This window comes from Phocoena phocoena, chromosome 11 (assembly GCF_963924675.1).
Source record: "Phocoena phocoena chromosome 11, mPhoPho1.1, whole genome shotgun sequence".
In the NCBI taxonomy this organism is placed as follows: Eukaryota; Metazoa; Chordata; class Mammalia; order Artiodactyla; family Phocoenidae; genus Phocoena; species Phocoena phocoena.
The window spans coordinates 58,707,214-58,724,858 of record NC_089229.1 but is presented as its reverse complement, the minus strand read 5'-3'; the positions used below and the strand labels follow the sequence as shown (position 1 = coordinate 58,724,858).

Here is a 17,645-nt window from a genome sequence, read left to right as displayed (position 1 = left end):
TGTGGCTTGGAGTGGAGGAAGGGGGTAGGAGACTTTCATCCGCCATCTTTCCCCCAGCCCTTCCCAAACCCCTACCAAACCCACTCCAGCCAGAACCCACCCCCACCCCCCAAACACACACACACAAAGCTGAGCTATCCAGGAATACAGGGGAACAAGGAGATTGTCCGGGATGGGAGCAGAGGCAGTGGGGAGAAAGGACTGGAAGCAGAGACCCCACCCTGGCGTGGGGTAAGACTGGCACACAGCTACTTTAGTGCAATTGGAGAGGGTGCCCAGAGTGAGGGATGGAGGCAGGAGGGCCAGGCTAGGCTCCCCAGGGAAAGGGCCTAGCAGGAGTGAGCGAGGGCCAAGGGTGGACCCTCTCGTCACCGCCACCCTCTGCCCTCCCAAACGCAGTGACAGTGTCCCCCTCACACCTAAGTGGGCAACAGCAGCCTCGGAGTCAGTACCTTCAAGTAATTCATGGAGCAGACCCTCCCCACCCCAGCTTCCTCCCATCTCTGGGATTTGGTCGCTTCTCTAGGGGTTGGGTCGAGAGGAGGGGGTCCCCAAGTCAGACCCTTCCCTCTCTACCTCCCTCTTCCCAGACCACTGGGCTTGGTCCTCAAAGATTCCGCACCTCGGCCCTTGCCCAATCTGGGTCAAGGCCGAGGAGGGCTGGAGCCACCACGGTCAGAGGGGAAGGGGTTGCTTTGCTCCTCATCCCTCCCTCTTAAAAGGTGGGGTTCAGACTAGGTGGGCTGGGGCCCCATACTGGAGTGCCCCAGGACGGGGGGTTCTGGGCTAGGGTCTGTAAGGCTATTTTCCTTTGCGGCAGGAAGGGGAGGTGGGGGATGAACGCTTGGTGTGGGGAGAGGTGAGAAATGGCCGAGGGAAGGAGGAAGGGGCCCCCCCCCGGGGCAGTCAGGGCGTCACTCGGACGAAGGCACGCTCATGTGCACAAGGTCCCGAGCACGCCTGCTCCCAGCCCCTCCTGCCTGGCCCCCACGCCCCCTCCCAGGACGCCCTCCAAGACCCCAGAGGAGGTTTTGGGGGCACACAGCTGCAGAACCGCTCGCTCTGGCCCCACGACCCCCGGCCCAGCCCCGCCTCCTCTCCCCTTCTAGGTCCAGGGAGTCGGAAGGTGCTCGGGTGGGCAGACAGGTGGAAACAGTATTGAGTTTTCCTTTGGTTACATATTGAAGGCAAAGGTGAGCTGGACTTACAGTCAAAACGGATAGGGATGAGGAAGGAAGAGGGGCCACGGCTGGGAATGGAGAGGGAGGTAGGCCCTCCTCAGCCCCTCCACCCCAAGGAACACATGTCTAGGTGGGTGGTAGTCCCTCAGTCTCACCTCTCCCACCCCCACAGCACCAAACAAAAGGAGAAGCCCCCTCCCCCAGGGGCTGCTCCCTACCCCAACCTGGGCTGTACATTCAGTGGTTCTCAGCAGTCCTATGGCTCAGGGGGCCGCGGGGTGGGGAGGTGGCCCGTCAGTCTCCGCTGGACAGTGGCAGTGACCCGGGCCTGTTGGTCCGTGCTGGGACCCACAGTTTGTGCCATTTGTCTTTCTGAAGGATAGTACACAACCCTACCAAAGCCACCGGCCAACCGGAAACATCTCCCCCAAAATCAGAAACTAAAAACTGGCTCTTTTTCATCTCACCCTCTGATTCACACATCTGTTTCCCTGTCTCCTATGTAGCCCTCGCTCTGTCTCCTTTGCTGGGACCTGGGGCTGCTCCCAGGGTCCTCACTTAAAATAGGCCTTTTCTCAAAAGTGCTTATTACTTGAAGCAAGTGCTTTAGAGCTGCAGTGGGGAGAGGGGGAGGGGGAGAGGGAGGGCGAAGGGAAGGAGATGATTCCTCCCCACCCTACCCCCTTAAGATTGGGGGGCATTCTGCCTGCTTTACTTCTCCACACCCGTTTAAGTCAAAGAGGTCTTTTTAAAAACAACAACAACAACAACTTAACATTAAAATAAATATGCAGTGGCCATGAGAATGGTCAAAATGCTTCAAAAAAAACACTAGGGGCTGGGGAGCCCAGGGTGGGGTGTGGGATTTCCTTTGGCATAAGGAGAGGAGGCTGCTCGTCCGTCCTGCTGGCCTCCTCACAGCCACATGAGGAGGGACAGAGGACTCCCCGCAACCTGCCCCAGCACTGCTGACGGTGTGCTGAAGGCGCAGCAGGGAATGGGCAGCCACCAGAAATCTCATCTAGCAAAACGATGGGGCTCCTGACAAATAACTCAGATTCTTCCTGTCATCACCGAACATTGATAAAGGAGAACACGACTGAAACCCCAAGAGTTTTCTCTGGAGGACACGTCTCTCTGCTCCCCCTGCCCCCCGCCACCTGATTCCCAGCACCAAAATGAGAGGGAGGGGGTGGAACAGGAAGATTTTATGAGAGAGAACTGAAGTTAAGGGCAAGCTTTGCAGAACCAGCAGGACTGGAGGTGGGGGGCTGCAGCCCTTAAGAGAGGTCACATTGATTGTCGTACAGGGGAGGGCAGGGTGCGAAGGGAGGGGGGCGAGAGGGGCGTTGCAAGGCCCTTTGGCTTTGAAAACAAAACTGAAAACTAAAAGCTGCACGATCCTTCTCGTCAATAATGGTCATCTGGAAGCTTTGAAATGGTTTAGGAACTGAACGCTGGGAGAAGCAAGACACAGAGAGAGAGGGGATCAAAAAGGGACCTTGACAAAAGAATAAGGGCTTGGACAAACACCCCAGGCTTCATGAAACCAGCATGAGGTATGGTTAAGGGTATCCGTTAGGGAGGGAGGAGTCCCTGGGATGCCCCTCTCCCCTCAGCCCACCCTTGGCAAGGGTGGCAACATGTACAGCGGACGCAACTGAAAAGGGGGTGAGATCATGAATAAAGCAAGCACGGGTGGGGGAAGGAGACCGAGGGACCCCCAAGGGGGAGGCCCTGCACTGTGTAAACGAAGCCTGTCCAGTTCTCAGGGGACAATACTGATGGCAGCCAAACTGGGCAAGGATGCACTGGGGGGTGGGGGGGGGGTGGAGGGAGCATGACCTCTATTCAAGTTCTGTGTCTTGGCCCCTGGCTGAGGTATTGAGTGTGAGGAAGGGAACACTGGGCTGAGGGAGCGGGTCCAACTGTCCAGGAGGCTTAGCTAGGAGATGGATGGACAGGGCGTCTGAAGGGACCAGGGCCAAATTCAATGCTACATTTAGAGAGAAAACTGCCCCCTCCTCACTCCAGCCCAGTTTGGCTTTTGGGGTACGACTTCCGGGAATCTTCTCAGTGCAGCCCTTAGCTCAATCCCTTCTCCCCGCTGCTGGGAAGGCAGGAACCAAGCCTCAGTATCTACTTGTCGCTCCCTAGATCAGAACTTCATCCTCACACCGGAGGGGAAGCCTGGGTCCCCGAGTAGCCACGGTCCCTAGTCGCCCTGCCCCTCCCTCTTTGGCTTCAGATCAGGAGTGACTGGGGGCAGTGGGTACTCTTGGACATAACAGAAGGTGGCAGCAGATGGGGGGCACAGAGGAACTGTGGGATTGGGGGGCACAGGAGGAAGAACACAGTCCCTCCCTCCACACACATGCAAACACATGCCTGAAACACAGAAGACATACTAGGGCTGTGGTTTTGAAATGGGCAGGAAATTAATTTGTTTCTTCCCCTAAAGGATAAAATGCTTACTTAAAAATTCATGACAAGCCTCAAAGTTAAGGGAGAGGAGAGCCAGAGAGGGAATGGCCACAGGCTCTGCCCTCCAGAAAGAAGTTAAAAGAAAGAAGCAAGGTTAAAGTGCGTGGTCAGGGGGCCAGGCCAGGAGGGGGAGGGAAGCAGGGCGGGGCAGGCTGTGGGGGCAGGACCAGCCCTTGATTTGCATATGAGGAGCCAGGGAGCGTGCAGGACTGGGGCCCAGGTACAGTAGTTGCTGCTTCAAGTGTTTTGCATTTGAACTTTAGGGGTGATGGGATATAGAAGTGGGGGAAAAGCTCCAGGCCCCAGTGCTAAATACCCTCCCCCCTCGTCCGCTAGCTGCCCCTGAAGGGGGAGGGGACACCCCCAGAGTGCTCACACAGTACCAGAAATTAAGGCTTCTCACTGCTGCGGGGATGGAGGGGGGATGGAGGGGCCGGCCAAGCAGGGAGGCAGTGATGGGTATGGAAGAAGAGGTGGGGATCTGCCTGGCAGGAGCATGGGGAAGGGGACAGAGAGGAGAGTCAACGGGAAGAGTGGGGGCAGCTGGCAGCAGAAAGGGAGAACGGAGAGAGGGGATAAAAGAGAGGGGGAGCCAGGCATCGAGCGATCATTTTGGGACACTTGGCAGAAGGGGTTGCCCTGGGGGTACCAAGGGCCTGGGGTGCTCCCTGTTGGTCCCAGACCCCTGCCAGGCCAGGATAGTGTGGCAAAGGGGTGAGCAGCTGCTCCCCAGTGCTTTTTCCCCCCTCCGCCCCCCAACCCAGTCGTGTTCTCCTTTAAAGTGCCCTAAATGTATAGACTTTTTCTAAATAAATAGAATAAGATATCAAGCCACCGGCAGGGGGAGGGACACGGGAGGGGGCTACTCGGAGTAGCAGCCATCTAACCCAATGGCGCCATGCCGCTCCTGGCTGTAGGGGCAGGAGGCCCCGTGGGGCAGGGCACCGCAGCCACCCACCGTCTTGGCTGCTGCGATGCCGCAGTTCTTGAGCAGGCTGAAGCTGAAAGGACTGACGGCGTCCTTGGGTGGGAAAGGCTTCATGGTGGAAAGGATCAAGGCCAGGCAGTCTGCCACATCTTTGTTGGGGGCGCAGGCCAATGCCGGGGTGTGACCTGCAGAGCAAAGGGGAGAACTGAGCCCCAGGGTCCTGTACCCCTGGCTCCCCATCCACCCGCCCCTGGGCCCTGAGCTCTCTTATCTGTGGAGGGGAGCCAAGGCACGCAAGCACCCAGCATGGTCAGAACTCAAGGGCTATAAGGGCCCAGGGAGGCTGACAGGCAGACTGTCCCAGTGTGGGGTAAAGAACAGAGCCAGCCTGGGGGACAGGAGGCTGGGAGGCTGAGGTGTGCAGGAGGTCTTCCTGAGGACCCTGCTGGCTCCACCTAGTTCCGTCAGACTCCCCTCAGAGACTCTAGCGTATCGGTGTGGGGTCCCTGCTCTGAAGAGTTCCCTTGGGAAGAAAATCCAGTTTATTAACCAGCAAGCTTAAGAAGTCACCTCCTGAAGAACGAATGTCCCTGACCCCAAAGCCCGGAGGGGCAGGGAGCTCCAGACCCCACCCACCTTCTTCATCCACAGCCAGCACTGTGGCCCCACGACTCAGCAGGGCCTGCACCACAGAAGCTAGACCATTCCGGGCGGCAATGTGTAGGGGCCTTGGAATAAAGGAAGAAGAAGGAGCATGAGGTCGGGGCAATGGCAAGCTGCCCTTCCGCCCTCAGCCAGAGTCGCCACGCTGCTGAGCGGACACTGTGAGTTCCAGAGGGCCCCTGGAACACGGGCCGCAACTTCCTCAGCCGCTCTCCTGGCCCCGCCCCCCGCCAGGAGCCCCTCCCCAGGGCACTCACATCTGCAGCGCACTGTTGGTGGCATTGATGAGGCCGAGGTCTTGGGTTTCTGCCAGGATCACGAGGGCACATTTCTCGTGGCCCTGAGGGAGAGAGAGGGACAGAGAGTGAAGACTTGTGAGGTGGAAGGATGACAATAGGAGCTGAGGGGGCAGCAGGAGGACAGAAAGCTACCCCACCAGTCAGACAGTCTGGACAATCCTGACTTCCGCCGGGCCCTCTCTCCAGTCACCAGGCCCAGCCCCTCACACAGCCCCACCTGCACTGCCGGCGGTACCTTGCTACAGGCCAAGTGGAGGGCAGTGTTCTTGTTCTCATCCAGCACAGTAAGGTCTGCCTTCCCTCGATACAGCAGAAATTCTACAAGAGAAAGGAGGCAGAGGGGGCTGACGCTCCCTTCCAGAGCCGTGCCGGCCTGGCTCTGCACCCTCCTGTCTGCATACCCTTTGCACCCCATCTGCAGAGGGGGAAACATCCAAAGATATGCCTCCTGCCTCCTAAACCCCACAGGCAGGGCGAAAACCCAGGGGAGCACCTCCCTCCCACACGCGGCCCCTACACACCCACAGCAGCGGTCTGCCCATTCTCGGCCGCCGTCATGAGCGCAGTGCGGCCAGTGTGGTCAGTGGCGTTCACCTCGGCTTGATGCTGCAGCAGCATCCGGAGCCCAGAGACGTTGTCCGCGAAGGCAGCGGCGTGAAGAGGGGTCCTGCGGGGAGGGCGTCAGGGCAGAGTGAAACGGGGAAGGCCCTTGCTCCTGAGCAGCAAGAGGAAGCCAGAGGCAACGGAGGCTTCTCCCCAAGCCTCCCGCCACTCACCGTCCTTTGGCATCTCGGCTGTTCACAATCTTGGCACCCAGAGCTCCCAGCAGCATCTCTGCGGTGCTGTCCTGGTTATTAATTCTGGGGGAAGAGGAAGGGTCAGCAAGAGGGGCAGGGGAAATAGACAGCCTGTCCTAAGCCCAGGTCACAGACCTGAGTGGGGCTGCGGTATAGGAAGGGACTCACACTGCACAGTGCAAAGGAGTGAAGGGGTTTCCTTCCAGGTATGAAAACGGGCTGTGTTCAAGTAACAACTCCAGACAGTCTTCGTGTCCTGGGTATGAGGAAGGAAGAGTGGTGATGGAGAGAAATGACAACCAGGTCCCCTCCATCTGTCCTGTGCCAGCTCTCAACACTCCATTCTACTTCCAGATCCAGAGCAACCTAGGTCCCTCCCTCAACCCACTAGTCCCTGTCTGCCCTCCCCTACACCCCACACACATAGGTGTGCCTACAAAGGCCCCAGAGCCACACCAGTGTAGGAGGCCCAGTGCATGGGCGAGTATCCGCTGTAATCCACCCCGGTATCCAGGGGGTCTGTGGAAAGGGCAGCCTGCAGCAGGGTCCGCAGTACTGCAGTGTGGCCACAGGCTGAGGCCAGATGAATGGGCGTGCGGCCCTTGAAGTCTCGGCACAGCACGAATGCATCGTGGTCCAGCAGGGCGGCCAGGCAGTCCTCACAGCCAGTCACTGCCTGTGGGGGACATGGGGGTGTGGCTCAAACTCCCTTTCCAACGGCCAGTCACTGGGGCTGGCCCAGGAGCAGGAACCAACTCCAGGGCTCCAATCCTCGTCTTTACAGCAATGATTCTAAGTGTTAGGGATGAGCATCTCCTTCCCTGACTCTATGCCAACTGACAGTCAGGGTGGTGAGAATTAATCCTGGCCTTCTGTAGTGGGAGACTGAGTCAGAGAATCCCGTGGGATGAGGAGGAGGCAGCTTTAGGACAGGCAATGGTGGAGAAGGACCAGGTCGTGGCATCATTATCCAACAGGACGGGGCCAGCTGGGTACCCTGGGGCAGAGTCTGGGTGGTAAGCAGGTGGCTGTATGTGATTACAGAGCAAGGTAATCAGGGAGATCAGCTGCGGACGTCAGATACTCATCCTGGAGCAAATACAGTAAGGCCCACTAAGACCCCGGGCACAAGATCCTGGCCCACGTGCTAGACAATCTGATGTCCTACTGTCGTGCTCCCGCGTCCAGGCCCTTCTGTGAGTGACCCTACCCAGGAGCTCACTCACCCCACGGTGGAGGGCAGTGCGGCCCCGGAGGTCAGCAGCGTCAGCTGTGGATCCTTTCTCTAGCAGCAGATGTACACAGTCCACGTGGCCATTCATGATGGCCAGCATCAGTGGGGTTCTACAGAGGGGGCAAGAAAAGGGTGAGGGCCTGGCAGGGATGGGAACCCTGCACCCCACCCCTGGCCAACACTCACTGTCCATAGGCATCCATGACATCTGTGATGTCAGCTCTTTCCCCACTGTCGATCAGCAAGTGCAGGGAATCAGTGTGGCCAGAGGCAGCTAGGAGAAAAGGGGGTCTGTGTCAGGGCATGGTCGAGGCAAGAAGGCCAGGTGAAGGGTGGAGGTTATGGGAAGACTGGGGCAGGGAGAAATCTTGGGGGATAGGAGGCTACGAATCAGAACTTGCAGTTTCCATCTTCCTCACCCTACTCCATCCCAACCCCAGTCCCCTCAGGGTTCAGGAGGGATCTGGGGACCAGTCTTGGAGGAGGCCTGGCGTGACAAGGGGAGGGAGCAGCCCAAAGGGCGCACCCACCAGCAGCGTGCAGGGGTGTCCACTTGCGCTTGCGCTCCTTGATGAGGGCAGAGGCGCCATGGGTTGTTAGCACCTCCACACACTCAGTGGAGCCTCGCTCAGTGGCCAGGAAGAGCGCGGTCCGGCCCTTGTGGTCCCTTACGTCCAGATTCACCAGCGTCTCAGCCAGTGTCTTCAGGGCTTCACAGTGACCGTTGTAGGCCTGGAGGGGTGCAGGCAACCAATGGATACAGCTCGGGACACTGTCCCCACTCTGCTCTTGGGTTCCCACAGGGAGACTCCAGGCAACAGGCCTCCCCGTGAGCTCCTTGGGCCCCTCTCCAGACCACTGCCTGCTTGCGACATCCCCACAAGAAGGCAGAAGCAAGGACAGATTCACACGTGCTTATACCTGTGTGCCAGCCTGGGGCAGGTAGGGACAAGGAAGGCAAGAGGAAAAGACCTGGGACTCACAGCTAAGTGCAAAGGGCTGACTGGAATGGTGCTCTCTACATCCTCCAGGCAGTTAAAGGACATTTCTAAGAGCTGCAATGGACAGAATAGTAGGTGCTGAGGTTCTGGTATTCCCAAGATATTACCCCTTGACCCCACCCACAGCAACCCCCAAAGCCCCTGGATCTAGAGACCACATTTGATTCAACCACCCCTTGGTTTGAGAATCCACAGATACCAAAGGAGACTGTGTGCTGTGCCCTGCCCTGCTCCTCTCCCCCAGGCCAGGTCCCACACGTACCAGTTCGAGGTTCTGTCTATTGCCATAGGCGGCTGCATAGTGCACGGCTGTGTAGCCCTGCCTGTCCCGCAGGGAGGGGTCTGCACCGTTATCCAGTAAGAATTCCAAACAGCTGGGGGACAGGAGTAGACTGTGAGGAGGGGACAGGCCCAGCCAGGGAAAGCACAGTTTGAGAGGAGCAGAGGAGAGGGCAAGGGAGCCCCTCCAGGCCTAGCTGGCCAACACCCATCCCCCACTCTTGGTAGGCTAACTCCTGCCCATTCAAGCCCAGACCCAGACCTACCACCTCCAGGTCTGCCCTGAACCACTCTTGCTTCAACGCCCTCCTCTATCCTTTGAATGCTCTCCTAGAGAACCTGGAGCACAGTTATCAGTTACCAACTTGTGATCGACACACTCTCCCCCCACCTCCAGGCATACTGACCCCTGCCTTCTCCTCCCAGCCCGCCTGAAAAGGCCTACTCATCTCATACTCGCTCCCAGAATCCTCTTCTCTGGGAGGCCTTCCCCAAACTTCCCAGTTAGGTGCCTCCTCCCCTCTATTCCCCGGCACCACTCTTATAGCTCAGTAGTAGTGGTACTAGTAGAAATATTAATACAGCATTTAACACTTACAATGTGTCAAACACTGTTCTAAGCACTTCATGTGTATTAAATCACTTAATCTTCATACTGATCCTTTGAGATAGCTATTATTCTTATCTCTACTACGGTTGAGGAAACTGAGGCACAGAGAGGTTAAGTTACTTGCCAAAGGTCACATAGTTGAGCCTCTTGGATTTTAAATATCTTTTTTTAAAAAAAATAAACCCTTGGGCTTCCCTGGTGGCGCAGCGGTTGAGGGTCCGCCTGCCAATGCAGGGGACACGGGTTCGTGCCCCGGTCTGGGAAGATCCCACATGCCGCGGAGCGGCTGAGCCCGTGAGCCATGGCTATTGAGCCTGCGCGTCCGGAGCCTGTGCTCCGCAATGGGAGAGGCCACAGCAGTGAGAGGCCCGCGTACCACAAAAAAATAAATAATAAATAAAAAAAATAAATAAACCCTTTATTTATAACAGTCTTAGACTTACAGAAAACTTGTGAGGATAATACAGAGTTTCCATAAATTCCTCACCCAGTTTCCCCTATTATTAACATCTTACACTAGAATGTATACAGTACAGAAATTTGGGGTAATTCATCTTCTATCCTTACCACCCAGCACATTACTTGGTACCTATTAAGTAAATACTCAAGTAATGCTTGTGGAATAAGCAAATGAATTTGTGTTTAGCTTTTCTGATTCCCTCAAGAAGACCATCCATTCCTTGAAGGAAGGAACTATGTCTCCTACTTCTGTCTGTACCCACAGTGTTTGGTCCAGGACTAAACTCAGGGTGCAAAGCAGCAGCAGGGTGGTGGTGGGAGAATAACAGGACCAGAGTCGACACTGCTGGGAAAGCACACCCCGGGGGTCTCCTCGGCTACTCACAAGAAGGCCTCCTTCCTGCGGGACTCCTTCAGTGGCTCGTCCTCTTCAGCATCGTGGCTGGAAGATGAGTGGGGCTCCGCCCTGGGGGAGGAGAGTGAAGAAGTCTGGGGGGCGCTCAGGGAGGAGAGTGGGGCTGAGAAGAGCAAAGTGGGCGCCTCACCTCCTGTAGGTGTCGGAGGCGGCAGCATAATGGAGCGGAGAGCACCCTTTACAGTCGGCCTCATTGACGCCTGCCCCGGCGGTCACCAGCGTGACGGCGCACTGGTAGCTGCCATTGGCGGCTGCGTAGTGCAGTGGGGTCCTGGGGAGAAGCGAAGGAGGGTGGGTAAAAGAATCGGGGGCAGATCCAAATGCAACCAGATGTGCGGCCAGAAGCTGCTTGGTAATATTCTCCTCACTCAGTCTCCAACTCCCCCCCTGCCCTCCATCACTTGTCTCTCTGATCGGATGTCCCTTATGTGTATATCTACTCCTACACATTAACACACCTTCCAAATTTGTCTCTCCTCCTCAAGTCAGCTCCACTGCTCAACAGCAAATTAAGACATTCAACATTCCTAAAAGGAAGGAGGACGCAGGTTAAGGGGAGAAAGAGGGCTCAAGGAGAAGCCACAGGATTCTCCCCAGGGAGGGGCTGAAGGAGGATGGAACTGGACAGCCCTTTCTGCTGCCGCTGCTCTCACTGCGAGGGGGCGAGCTCTGGGCAGAAAAGAAGAAGGGGCCCAGACCCCTGCCCAGCCTCCTTCTCGAGGCCTGAGACAGAGGGAAGAAAACTCACCCTCCAGAAGCAGCAGCATGAAGACAGGTACGGCCAAGGTTGTCAGGTGTATTGATGTCAAACCCAGCTGAAAGCACGTGCTCATTGCTGAGTGAGGATACAATGCTGTACAGCTGACCTGAAGGGGCAGAACAGCCACAGATCCCATCTGAGAGCTCTGAGCAGAGCCGGGAAGGGCCTCTGCTCTCCTGCCCACCTGCCCAACCCCCGAACCAGTCAGCTCATACCTGAGGAAAGAAGCTTACGACAACAGTCAGAGAATCCAAAGAGAACAGCTAAGTGCAAGGGGAACATGTCGTGGATGCCACGCCTGGGGAGAAGGGGAGGGACTCAGTCCTTGGGCCAAGGAGGGACCAGATGCAGACCTCTTTTCTGTGGCCTGGGCCCAGCCTAGATCTGAGGCAGCCTGGAAGTGGGGTCAGGGGTCCGGACTTACCGGGCGGTATCCGCGCCGTTGGTCATGAGGGTGCTTATGAGCAGCTCGTGTCCATAGCGAGCGGCCACGTGCAGCGGCGTGTTCCCAAATTTGTCGGCACAATCAATCTCGCTGCCTGAAAGGGGGGACACACACCCACACACTCAGACCTTTGGCTTCAGACCACTCACGCTAGTTAGCTACTGTCTGAGTGCTTGTTACGTGCCAGGGGCCAGGCTAAGCCTTCTACACGTGTTATCTCGTTTGTCAGCCTGAGGGGGCTGGGCAGGCAGAGCAGGGCCATTTCCACAGGTGTCTTGCTCAGAGCTTCAGGTGCCCATCCTGACTGGAAGATGGGGTGGGGGGTGGAATGAGGAAGAAAAGGTGTTTCTAGGGATGAGTTCTCTGAGGGGGGAAAAGAGATCACAAAGTCTTCCAGGTCCATACCATTCTGGATGAGGATCTGGGAGCGGGTGAAACGGCCATGGATGGCAGCCATGTGCAGAGGACTTTTCCCTTCTTTGCTCTGTGGAAACATGGCATTTTTTTTTTCCTAGTGCAAAGCATGGAGAGTGCCCTGTTCCCCCTTCCAAAGGACATGTCTCTGAGGACGGGGTGATCATATGGACATCTTCTCAGCCCACATTTTCCTGGGCCCCTGGGAAGGACTGATCAACCCAGGACGCAAGCGGACCATTCCCCATAGAGTTATCCAGAACAAAAGATACGGTCAGCACCCCCAGAGCCAGGCCCCTCTCCCCACTGGTCTCAGACTCATCCCTTCAGGCACCTGGTAGTTGACATCAGCCCCGTTATTGACCAACAGCTCCAAGCAGAGCGCGCCATTGGTGGAGACTGCAGCCACATGCAGTGGTGTAAAGCCCTTGTCATTTGGCTGGTTGACATTGGCTCCTGCGTTCACCAGCTCGATAGCCACAGCATCCTGGCCCAGGTAGCAGGCGATGTGCAAAGCTGTGTTTCCAAAAGCGTTGGGCTCATCAATCTGGATTTCCAGGGGTGAGGGTAAGGGGATAAGGGAGATACCAGTTTAAACAAAGTGGAAGCCAGCACAGATAGCCTAGAGAATCCCAGAAATCCAACGACTGCCTCAGACCCCTCAGGTTCCAGACCCTAAGACTGGGGGCACTACTGCTTAAGACAAGCGTTGTTCAGATCCTCTCACCACATCTTCCCGACCTCCCCAAACCACACCAGCAATCCCAGCACCTTCCTATCTCCCTAACAGACTCCGACCTCCAGCTCCCTGCCCTTACCCCCAGCCCCACCCCGTGCTCAGCACCCTGACCTCAGCCCCCATCCGTAGCAAGTACTTCACCACTTCAATCTGGCCACTGGCAGCAGCTGTATGGAGCAGCCCATAGCCCTTGCGGTCCTTGCAGCCAAGGTCTGCTCCCCGTGCCACCAGCAGTTTCAGGACCTCCAAATGCCCTGGGAAAAGACAGTACGCTTTCAAGGAGGTGGAAGGTGAACTCTAGGGCCCTGAGCACTCCGTCCCTGCCCTAGGAATCCCAAATCCTGCTCTCCCCGTGATTCTCTTCTCACCTAGAAAAGCCGCCCAGTGCAGAGGCTGCCGCTCCTTTTTGTCACAGACATTCAGGCTGGCTCCCTTACTGAGGAGCAGGTTCACCATCTGTTTCAGGACATGAAAGACACCTGTTTGAGCCAGGTTCATGCCTTCAACATACCTAATTAGGGGCAGAGCCCTTAGCACCTGAAAAGGCTGAGGCAGCCTAATGTCTCTGTTCTTGGGCAGAACCATCTGGAGAACTAGAGGGAACAGAGAAAGCAGGCACTAAGGAGATCCCAGATAGATGTGGAAGTCTGAGATAAACTTAAGGGAGTCTCTTCAGGTAATTCGGTGGTTTTTAAACTCTTCTGAAGTCTTCTAAATGTGTTGAAAGACACGGACTCTCACTTCAGAAACAACCATGTATGCAAACATTTTCCATGCAACTTCAGAGGCTTTATCACCCTCCTGAGGTCCAAGTCAAGAATTTCCATCCAACCCAACCATTCATTTGGTGCTTGAGCCCAAGTGTTTAGATAATCATCTGGGCTGCTGCTCCCCAGGCCTAATGGCCTGGAGGCAGGGGAAGGTGAGCAGGAAGGGAAGGAAGAAGGCATGGGGCTGGGCGTGGACGGGAGCGGTCCTCACCTCCAGATGCCCACTATGCACTGCGTGGTGCAGGGCACTGCGCCCGCTCCTGTCAGCCACGTTGAGGCTGCTCAATAATGGTGCCAGAGCCTCAGCACACTTGGTGGCCCGGTTGGCGGCGGCCACGTGCAGTGGTGTCTGCCACAGCTTGTCCCGGGCATTCACATCTGCTGAATGTGCCAGCAGCAATCCCAGCACCTTCTGTTGAGGGGCAGGCGAGAAGAGAGAAGATAGAGGGGGAGCAGGACGTAAACCAACAGGAAATGGAGGGGCGAACAGGTCAGCACAGCACATGTGACCCCATCTCCCCACTCCCCCAGCAGAGAGTCTCTCCTCATTTTTTCCAACACACCTAGCCTTTCAATACCTACTTTCCATCTTCTGGAACTTCTTAGAGCTTAAAATCTTCCCTCCCTTGCTGAGGAAAACGTGGATCTCCTCCTCAAGCCACCTGGTATTGTTCATAACCCAAACCCTGAAAATCTTCACCCATATATACAGCCACTACCAAGCAAATCCACACATGTAGAGGATCCCAATCCCCTACCACTTTTAGGAAAGATAAATGTTCCCGCTACATTAATCCCCAGATACCCCCCTTCAGCCCTTCCATATGCATCAGAATCATTTCCATTACCTAGGTAAGCAAACAGATACTAGCTCCTCTCCAAAACCCAGGCTAAAATACCCCTCCTATTCACCACCCACCCCATTCCCATTGGCCTCAGTCCCTCCCCCTGGTGGCTGGAGCCAGGGAAGTGACTACCAAGCCAAGAAGAAGGTCATCTCTTCCCACTCTTCAGGGTTGAGGGACCCAACTGATGGGGCATGTTTGATCCTCGTGGTGTCAACTTTCATGCTGCTTGAGGGGCAGGGATGCAACAAATCACCATCCCCGTCCCTCCATCACAAGGAAAGAAATCTCAGTGCCCAGAGGGGGATCAGACTCCATGGTGGCCCCCCAGGGAGGGGTGAGTCACTAAGGCCTGGCAGCAGGGCCCCCTGCAGTCTGCCAGCCCAGCGTTAAGCTCTCCCCTGACGTCACATCAGCTAGCAACACTCAGCCCCCCCTTACCAGCCAGTTCTAGGGGTAAGAGGGAGGGGCCAAGGTCTGGTCTCCTCTGGACCTGGGGATAGACCAACTTGTAGGGCAGAGGACTAAGGCTCTCCAACCCTTATCTTCCAACCTTTAACCAAGTCATCCTCTTTGGAAGGGAGAAAAGAGGTGGGAGGCCAGTACCTCATTTCGGGAGGCAGCAGCACGATGAAGAGGGGTCAGCCACAGTGTGTCCTTAGCATTGACGTTAGCACCTATGGGGATATAATATGTTCTTTTGGTGGGAGGTGGAGAGCAGGTGGGGAAGAAAGCCAGTAATCAGGCCAGAGAATCTGGATGGAGACGGAAGCTTGCCTGGACCAAGCACCAGAGGACAATCCTTGGATACGACAAAAAGGCTCCTCCCTCAGGTCCCCTCCCTAGCTGCCACACCTTCTAGCTCCCTACTTTCACCTGACATCAGTAGCAACTGGAGGATGGGGACATCGCCTACGTAGGCAGCAGCATGAAGTGGGGTTCGCCTCTCTTGGTCCTAGGAAGGCAGAGAAGAGGAGCAGCTGTAGGGGTGAACGATCCAGGACCCAAGCCCAAGTCTTCGTGCTCCAGGCCTTTCCCCACAACCTCTTCCCACAGGTTCTGCAGCCTCCTAAACCCCAGTCCTAGGTCAAAGCAAGCACCGAGGGAGGGTGGAGTCAGGGGGTGGGCGCCACGGCCCGCGAAGCAGTCTCCTTCTGCCAGGAGGGGTGGAGGCGCTGCAGACACGGATGGTTCAGAAGAGAACACCGTTTCTGGGCATCCTCAGCCCTACTGGTCTCTACTCTAAGCCTGACCTGCTCTCCATCCCCAAATGTAGAGCAGTTGCCCATCCCAGGGTGGAAAGAGCTGCGGCCTCACCCGAGCCGAGGAAACACGGAGCCGCCCCATTGGTGGGGAGGGGTCCTGCACACCAGGGCCCAGATTACCGGCTCGCCATCCTGCCTGATCTCAACTCACCAGCACATTGATGTTCTCCTTCTGCGAGAGGAGGGAACGCACTTCCTCCACATCTCGGCTAAAGATGGCCTGGACCAGGGGCGGCTGCAGGGAGAACCGGTTTTCAGGGAGCGGGCCGGAGCGGAACCGGGGAGTGGGGTGGGGGACACCGGGTTTGGGCGGGGGGCGACGCTGGAGGGGCTCCGCTCTGGGGTCCTGGCCGCAGGGGGCTTCCGCGGTGTCCCCGCCGGTAACCAGGCCCCCAAGGACACCGGCTTGGTTGAGGGGAGCGCGGCGTGGGGCGGGGCGGGAGCCCCGGGCTCGGGCCCAGCCTAGGCCGCACATCCCTGGGCTCGCGTGGCGGCGGCGTCGGGCCCTGGAAGGAAGAAGCGAGCAAGGGCAGGAGGGCTGACCTGGTCCGTGATGCTGAGGATCCCCATGGCCCGGCCCGGGCTCCGTCCGCATCGAGCTCCCGGCGGCGGCGGCAGCGGCTCCACCGGGGACACGGGGCGGCCCAGGCGGCGGCTGCTGCGGCGGCTGCGGGGAGAGCGCAGCCCCGCCTACCAGGGGGCGGGAGCGGGAGCCCGCAGCGCTCCCTGGCGGCCGTTCTGGGCCCGGCCGCAGGGCGCTTGCCGCGCAGGCTGCCCCAGGCCGCGGCGCCCTCCGCCCCGCCCTGGCGGTCCCAGCGGCTCGGGTGACCCCAACCTCGGCCGCTGGTTACCCGGCTCCCCAGGCCAGCGGCGCCGTGCTCTCCGCTCCAGTCTGGCGACCCGGGGGATTCTCCACAAAACCCTAGCGGCAACTCAGGCCGCGGCCCTGCTGCGGTGCCTTGCAACCTGAGGACCAAATGGCTGGCCCGATCTCACCCAGCCCAAAATGCCTCCTCCGAGCTAACGCCTCCCGTCCACGATTACACACCTCAGAATCCCCAAAGACTTGGGGAAGCAGGGCGTGGAGATCTGGGGGTTATATATGGCAATAGCCCCAGGGGAGGGAAGGCGCGTATCTCCACTGGCAGTGACAAGAGTTGGGTAGAAAGGAAAGAGCAAAAGTGCCAAGCTGCGGAGAAAAAAAACAAAACAAAAAAACAAGGACTCTTAGCTGCAGAAAAACCCCACAGAGAGAACAGGCTAGCTGGCAGTTGAAGGAGGGCTCCAAGGTCAACAGAAGCGGGCTTTTTGATTCCCTAATTACTCCATTGCCAGGTTAAGGTGGTAGGGTGGCTACACTTCAAAAGGCTCAATCGGGTTTCTCCCCCGAAAATGGTCGGGGTGCTTCCCCTCCTCCATTGGAGAGGCCAGAGAGCGGCCAGTCAGGTAAGATCTGGATGGAGTTCATCCCATCCCAAAAAGGGAAAAAGAGAGAAGAAAAGTGGATATTGAAAAATTGGTACAGTTTATACAGGGTGATTCAGGGTCCTGTTCAGAGCTCAGCAACTCAATATATGCGTTCTAAGAAAGGAACACATTTAGGAAAGAGCATAGCAGGATGGCCCCCTGTCAAGGCAGAGGTATAAAAGCCCCCTCCTTTGCTCTCGACAATCTATGCCCCTCATTACCTTCAGGATCTTGATCCCTGGAAAGATACACACAAGACGTGTCAGTGGTTTTTCTTGGAGAGAGAAACTGGGGAACAGGGAATAAGGAATGAGAGGAAAAATTACCTATCACTATATACCTGTAAATTTTTTGAATTTTTACCATTTTGAAAATAAAATTTCAGTTTTTCTGAAAACTTAACCTCTTCCAGGAAGTCTTCCCTGGTTAACAGTTCTTTCCCTTTTGTTAGGTCTCCTTATCACTTCCATACTTAGTTTACACTATCACAGTCAGGTTGCTCTTTTTGGGTTTTGTTTTTTAACTTTTTTAAATTGAGATATAGTTGATGTACAACATTATATGTTACAGATGTACAACAGTGATTCACA

General features: G+C 56.6%; 1 protein-coding gene across 1 annotated transcript; it reads right to left on the bottom strand.

Moving 5' to 3' along the window:
• Window positions 1-4,180: 4,180 nt before the first annotated feature.
• On the bottom strand, window positions 4,181-16,158 carry ANKRD52 (ankyrin repeat domain 52). Its single transcript, XM_065888112.1, has 28 exons — window positions 16,132-16,158; window positions 15,740-15,823; window positions 15,200-15,278; window positions 14,930-15,000; window positions 13,690-13,890; window positions 13,077-13,164; window positions 12,820-12,962; window positions 12,304-12,516; window positions 11,961-12,039; window positions 11,535-11,649; window positions 11,326-11,408; window positions 11,099-11,216; window positions 10,809-10,877; window positions 10,481-10,621; window positions 10,321-10,401; window positions 8,850-8,961; window positions 8,570-8,641; window positions 8,117-8,318; window positions 7,773-7,860; window positions 7,579-7,696; window positions 6,809-7,028; window positions 6,521-6,608; window positions 6,332-6,415; window positions 6,077-6,222; window positions 5,791-5,873; window positions 5,514-5,596; window positions 5,230-5,321; window positions 4,181-4,778 (listed from the first exon to the last, which is right to left on the bottom strand). Exons 1-28 carry the CDS (start codon window positions 16,156-16,158, stop codon window positions 4,528-4,530), a joined length of 3,231 nt encoding a protein of 1,076 aa, XP_065744184.1. The 3' UTR covers window positions 4,181-4,527.
• Between the last annotated feature and the right edge of the window lie 1,487 nt (window positions 16,159-17,645).

What these genes read in the sequence shown, in the direction of transcription:
- ANKRD52 (XM_065888112.1), bottom strand. Translation starts at nt 16,158, where the DNA reads ATGGGGATCCTCAGCATCACGGACCAG. An exon ending in AGGAGAGACAAATTTGGAAG is followed by an intron (nt 10,622 to 10,808) that starts GTGTGTTAATGT and finishes GCTTCTCCCCAG; the next exon opens with GACCCCACTGCACTACGCAG. An exon ending in ACTCCTTTGCACTGTGCAGT is followed by an intron (nt 6,416 to 6,520) that starts GTGAGTCCCTTC and finishes CTCTTCCCCCAG; the next exon opens with AATTAATAACCAGGACAGCA.